The sequence below is a fragment of the Rattus norvegicus genome, chromosome 15 (assembly GCF_021556685.1).
Source record: "Rattus norvegicus strain SHRSP/BbbUtx chromosome 15, alternate assembly SHRSP_T2T, whole genome shotgun sequence".
NCBI lineage: Eukaryota > Metazoa > Chordata > Mammalia > Rodentia > Muridae > Rattus > Rattus norvegicus.
The window spans coordinates 4,954,781-4,959,922 of NC_141548.1; the positions used below are offsets into that span (position 1 = coordinate 4,954,781).

Here is a 5,142-nt window from a genome sequence, read left to right on the forward strand (position 1 = left end):
TTGTATATGCTTGGCCCAGGGAGCGGTACTATTATACGGTACGGCTCCTTTGGAGTAGGTATTTCCTTGTTGGGTCAGGTGTTTCGCTGTGGGTCTGGGCTTTAAGACCCTCATCCTAGCTGCCTGAAACTGAGGATTCTGCTAGCAAACATCAGATGAAGATGTAGAACTCTCAGCTCCTACAGCACCATATCTGCTTAGATGCTGCCAGGCTCCCACCTTGATGATAAGGAACTGAAGATCTGAATCTTTAAGCCAGCTCCAATTAAATGCTGTCCTTTATAACATTTGTCTTAGTCATGGTATCTGTTCTCGGCAGTGAAACCCTAACTTAAAAACTTCACATAGATGCCTGGAAGTTTAGATAATTAGCATGCAGACCCCATAAATGTATCCCTACATATCTCAAGAAACACTTTGTTCAGGTATGATCCATTGCCACAAATAAGGAACACGATGAAGGACAAACGTCCATGGTAGGGGCTGGAGAGATGGCTCATCATTTGAGAATTTGTTTCTCAAAAGACCTGCAGGGCACCTAACAATCCTCTGTCACTTAAGTTCCAGGTGAAACACAGTGACCTCTTCTGGCCTTTGGGGAACAGCACGCACAGACCTACAGAAGGCAAAACACTCATAAATGTAAAATAAATCAACCACAGCAACAAACAAAAACAAAAGCACCCAAAGGAGGGAAAACCAAAGGAGAAAACTCATATGGCACCTTTGCCTGGATATTTTGTCCAAATTTTAAAGAAATCTAGAAACTGAATTATAAACTATGTGGTCTGCTTGAGTTGAAATCCCAAATGGAACATAGTACATTGTCAAGAACAAAAGTCATCATCCTAATCAAGAAGAACAAGAAAACAACCAACCATAAAAACCCTATCCCCTGAAAGGTATTGCAATTTATTATCTCCTCAGTGCAGTTACAATTGATATCATGTTTGAAGGAAACCAAAGCAAGCAATTCTGTTTCATGACTGCTTCTATACTCCCTATAATAATATGGTTTTATTTCCTGGGAGATACTAGAGAAAGCCTGATGAATATTCCATTAATATGTTCAACACTCTCATCCACAAAAGAGTATATTTTAGTGGTCACTAAATATTTGATAAGGATACAGCATTGATAATTTTTTCATCATGAAGTTGGTATTCAGAGTTGGACACACAATCTACACTGAAAGTACAATTGTCTTTGTATCTCAGTCTGACTGGGAAGTAATTATGATGCCCAATCCCTGTGAGAATGCAGAGGTCCATCTCTGCCTGAGAGCTGTGGGATTTCAGATGGTTACATCACACTTCAATAAAGAAGGTTCTTAAGAGTGACGAGTTCGAGATCACTGTTTGATTCACAAGGATACATTCGATTTACTCAAAAGTAACAGGACACAAGGATTCAATATCTGCGGTGTAGATGGTCTTGCTGGCCTCCTCACACAACCTCTTTCCCTCCTCACAGGATGCTTGCAGTTCAGTCTGCTCCACCAGCAGTTTTCTGTTCTCATTCATCAAAATCCTTACATTCTTCTTCAATTCATTGCGTTCATTCAGGAGGTGGAAGTTTCTGATGCTGAATCAAAAACAAATAATGGTAAATCCCAGGCAGTTTCTATTTTCCGGCCACTCCTGCAAGTACAATCATCCCTTCAAGGGTCCTCGTCCCCAGGCATCTCCAGACTAGAGCCACAGTTTACATGTTATCACCAATTAGATGCAGGTCACATCCTGAGTCCGCATTCCACGGGAATCAAAGTACTTCAGAAACTCCTGACACTAGAGGGTGTATATACATCAAAGCAGAGGAAATGGTGCATATGGATGCTTATGTGTCATGGTATTCTAAAGCCATTGGCAGGTAGAGGGCCAATCTCCTCTGAGGGCTGATAGAAGACCCAGCAGCTATACAAATTTTCCATGTGTTTCTCAGGGATCCCAGATCTTTTTTCAAAGTCATAGCTGGACAGAAGTATTCCCTGCCTAGTGCTGGGGTCTCCTTTCTGTCAGTGACTCACCGGTAGGAATTATTCTCTTGTGTGAGCTCCTTGTACTTCTCCATGGCATCACTTATCCAGTTGGTCATCTTATGCATATCCATCGTTCTCATCTCATGTTGGGATTTAAGCATTGGCAATTCAACACTCAGCCTGTGTTAGAACATGACCCAAGGAACAAATAACTGTCTGAACTCATGATTTCAGAATTAGATGAAGTGTAAATAAAAAATAGCCAATAAAAAATTCAAATTCAAGGAATGGGGGCTAGGGAAGAAAGTGGAAAACTCAAAGACCACAGCAAAAACACAACAGTGAGACTCAAACCATCACTCTCCCATAGAAAATATTTCTCTGCAAATTTGTTTTGAAATAAGTAATCCTTAAAAGGCTGGTGAGATATGGTCCTATAAAGACCCTCTGTATAGGAGGGGGGAAAGTCTGAGAGCTGCATGTTTGGGAATAACAAGTGCCAAGAATTTATTCCCACAGTGACCTTTTCTAGGTCACAGTAAACCATCCTTGGATAATTAAAAAAAGAAAATAAAGTTCAAAGCAGAAAAATAAATAAATAAATAAATAAATAAATAAATAAATAAATAAATAAGTGAAATCAGAGTGCTCTCTGGGCTACCTAAGCCCAGTATATAACACAAACTTTCTCCTTCCTATTGGTGCTGGTTAAACTAATTATCCTGGGCATTGGACGGCAGAGCCAGGGGACCAAATGGAGGGAGCCGACCTTCAAGATCTGGCCAGGTCAGCATGAAGGAATTGAACAGTTGTGTAAGAAGTATAAGATGTTTCCTCCAGTCTGTGCCATAGCCTTGGGTCCAACAGAAAGATGTGATGACATTTCTCTTGTTTTGAAAGCAGGGATTCTCAATCCTTGTTACATGACTCCCAGAGGCCATAACTACTTTTTACAGGGAAGAGGATTCATAACACCTCCTCCCCTCAGGAGAGTCCTATGTGCCAGCAAGGTAAACAGAAGGAGCAAAGTGCTCTGTTGATCAATGACGGCCTCCACAGACTCATCACTATCATGACCTGCAAACTGTTCATCAAACAAATCCTCAGACCCAATCAAAGGTCCCAGACTCCCTGATCCTGAGCAAAACACACACAAATACTTTCACATCCATCCATACATACCAACCCATATACAAACATAATTAGAATGCCAACTTTATCATAAAGGTGCCATAGAATCAGTGTATAACGACCTAAATCAGAGTAAGAGTGAGGACATTCAGGCATTTCATTCACACACTTAGATGCAGCAAGTGTGACCAGGTCCTTCCAGCTGCTGAAAAAATCCAATCCAACTCCAAGGAGGTCAGGGTCAAGTACAAGAGAGGTTGACCCTAAACACACAGCACCTAGCTTCTCTCACAGGCCAGCACCTGCCAAGGTTCCTTAAAGTCCAGGATGAGAGGTGAAACACTTTCTTGATGTCTCTTGGCTTAGCAGAGAGAGCACAAGACAGTCAGTAGGTTACAGGGCATAATGACTACCTGTAGTTCAAACCATCATTGACATAAAGGTCCAGGATTTGAGAAAGTTCATCCCGCTCGATTTTACACTTCTGGATTTCAGATTTTAGTTCCTCCAATTTCTTTATACGCTTTTCATGGTTACTGATGAAATTTTCTGATGATGCCTTCCGAATAAACCCTGTAGATAGATAAACACAAGTGAATGTACATATTGGATAGCCCATGGGTAGAAAAGACCATTCTGAGTCTCAAAAAGGAGGTTGAGGAAGAGGAAAGGCTGGAGACTTGTTGAATCCCTGAAAGAGAAGAAAATCTATCCTTAATGTGGACTCTTAAGCTATTTCCCTCTTCCCAACCTCCATTGCCATACATAAGCCTCACTCACTATTACATGATCCCTCATCGTGAAAGATAGAATCTACCTCAGACATAAAGATTTGGGACATTGTCAGCAGATATCAGATGTGGAGCAGGTCAATCCTGGAGTTCATAGCACCATCAAACCCTCATCGTGTGTTCAAGCCCAAAGTGTCTGCGACCTCAATTCATGACTAGGGGGTTCATCCTTCCTTGTTGTTGTCATCACAGACTTAGTAACCTACAGGAATCTAGAGGATGAAGTGCTTCAACTCCCAACCATGAATGGGCACATTGTTATCCTCATAGGGCTTCCTCCTGGCATTCCTTGGCAGTAGAAATTAAAAGGCTCATAGAAAAGAAACTGCAGGCCTGCCAATTCCTGGCCCTCTGTCAAATTAATCATCAGGACTCTTGACTCTTGGTCTGCCATTGACAAACTCCAAGGCTCCTGCTTGTAAGGCCGACTCCTGAAAGGCTCAGCTCAAACCTGCCTCCTGGAGGAAGTTCCCTGACTCTACCCAGTACTCACTGTGCCTTCCCCAGAATGATTTCATTCTTCCGTACTTACAAGACAGAAGGCCAGCTTTCTTCTGCCTCGGTCTGGTCTCTCCTTGGTCTCCCCTCTCCTTCTGAACGAGCTTGAGCAGCTGGTGAAACATGCCTGTTTGTGAACCCAAAAGGCACTGAAGGAATCCCACAGGCACTTGTTGTCACCACAACACTGGTGACGTCACAGAAGATTCTGGTGCTCTCTTAGATACAAGAGATTGTCCAAGGAAGAGATTACTGATGACGTCACTGGGAAGTTCTATGGCCTACCTGCTACCCAGCTCTCCCAAAAGCAACCAATTTCTATGGGGCCCTTTTCTGCAGCCTCTCCTGTGACCCAGGAAATATCCTTTGGCAACTTCTCCTCCAAAGTTAGATATTTCTCTCTGCTTCATCGGGTGTCATCAATTCTCTAGATGGGGAGAGTTGGTTACAACCCTGAATTGGATAAGAGATTTTTGTTAGCACCCAAATCCCTAGGGACCATAAATGAGGGAGATTTCTCTTAATAATAAATCTACACCTGAGACAATGCACATACATACAGTCCAATTCCCAAAGTTTCCCTGTTTCCTAGAGGCCAATATATTTCTCCTATACTTTTAATTTTATAAAACCTGAATAATATTTGCTTACTGGGTATTCCTTGATAGCCAGCAGTATTTCCACATAAACGTCCATGTATTTCACAACGTCAATGGTTTACAATCCTACTTTTTGCAATAAAAA

General features: G+C 42.0%; 1 protein-coding gene across 1 annotated transcript; it reads right to left on the minus strand.

Annotated features, from left to right (window-relative positions):
- Window positions 1-893: 893 nt before the first annotated feature.
- Spetex2c (Spetex-2C protein) lies at window positions 894-4,608 on the minus strand. The gene is made up of 4 exons (NM_001011698.2): window positions 4,433-4,608; window positions 3,523-3,682; window positions 2,027-2,158; window positions 894-1,584 (listed from the first exon to the last, which is right to left on the minus strand). Exons 1-4 carry the CDS (start codon window positions 4,521-4,523, stop codon window positions 1,383-1,385), a joined length of 585 nt encoding a protein of 194 aa, NP_001011698.2. The 5' UTR covers window positions 4,524-4,608; the 3' UTR covers window positions 894-1,382.
- Between the last annotated feature and the right edge of the window lie 534 nt (window positions 4,609-5,142).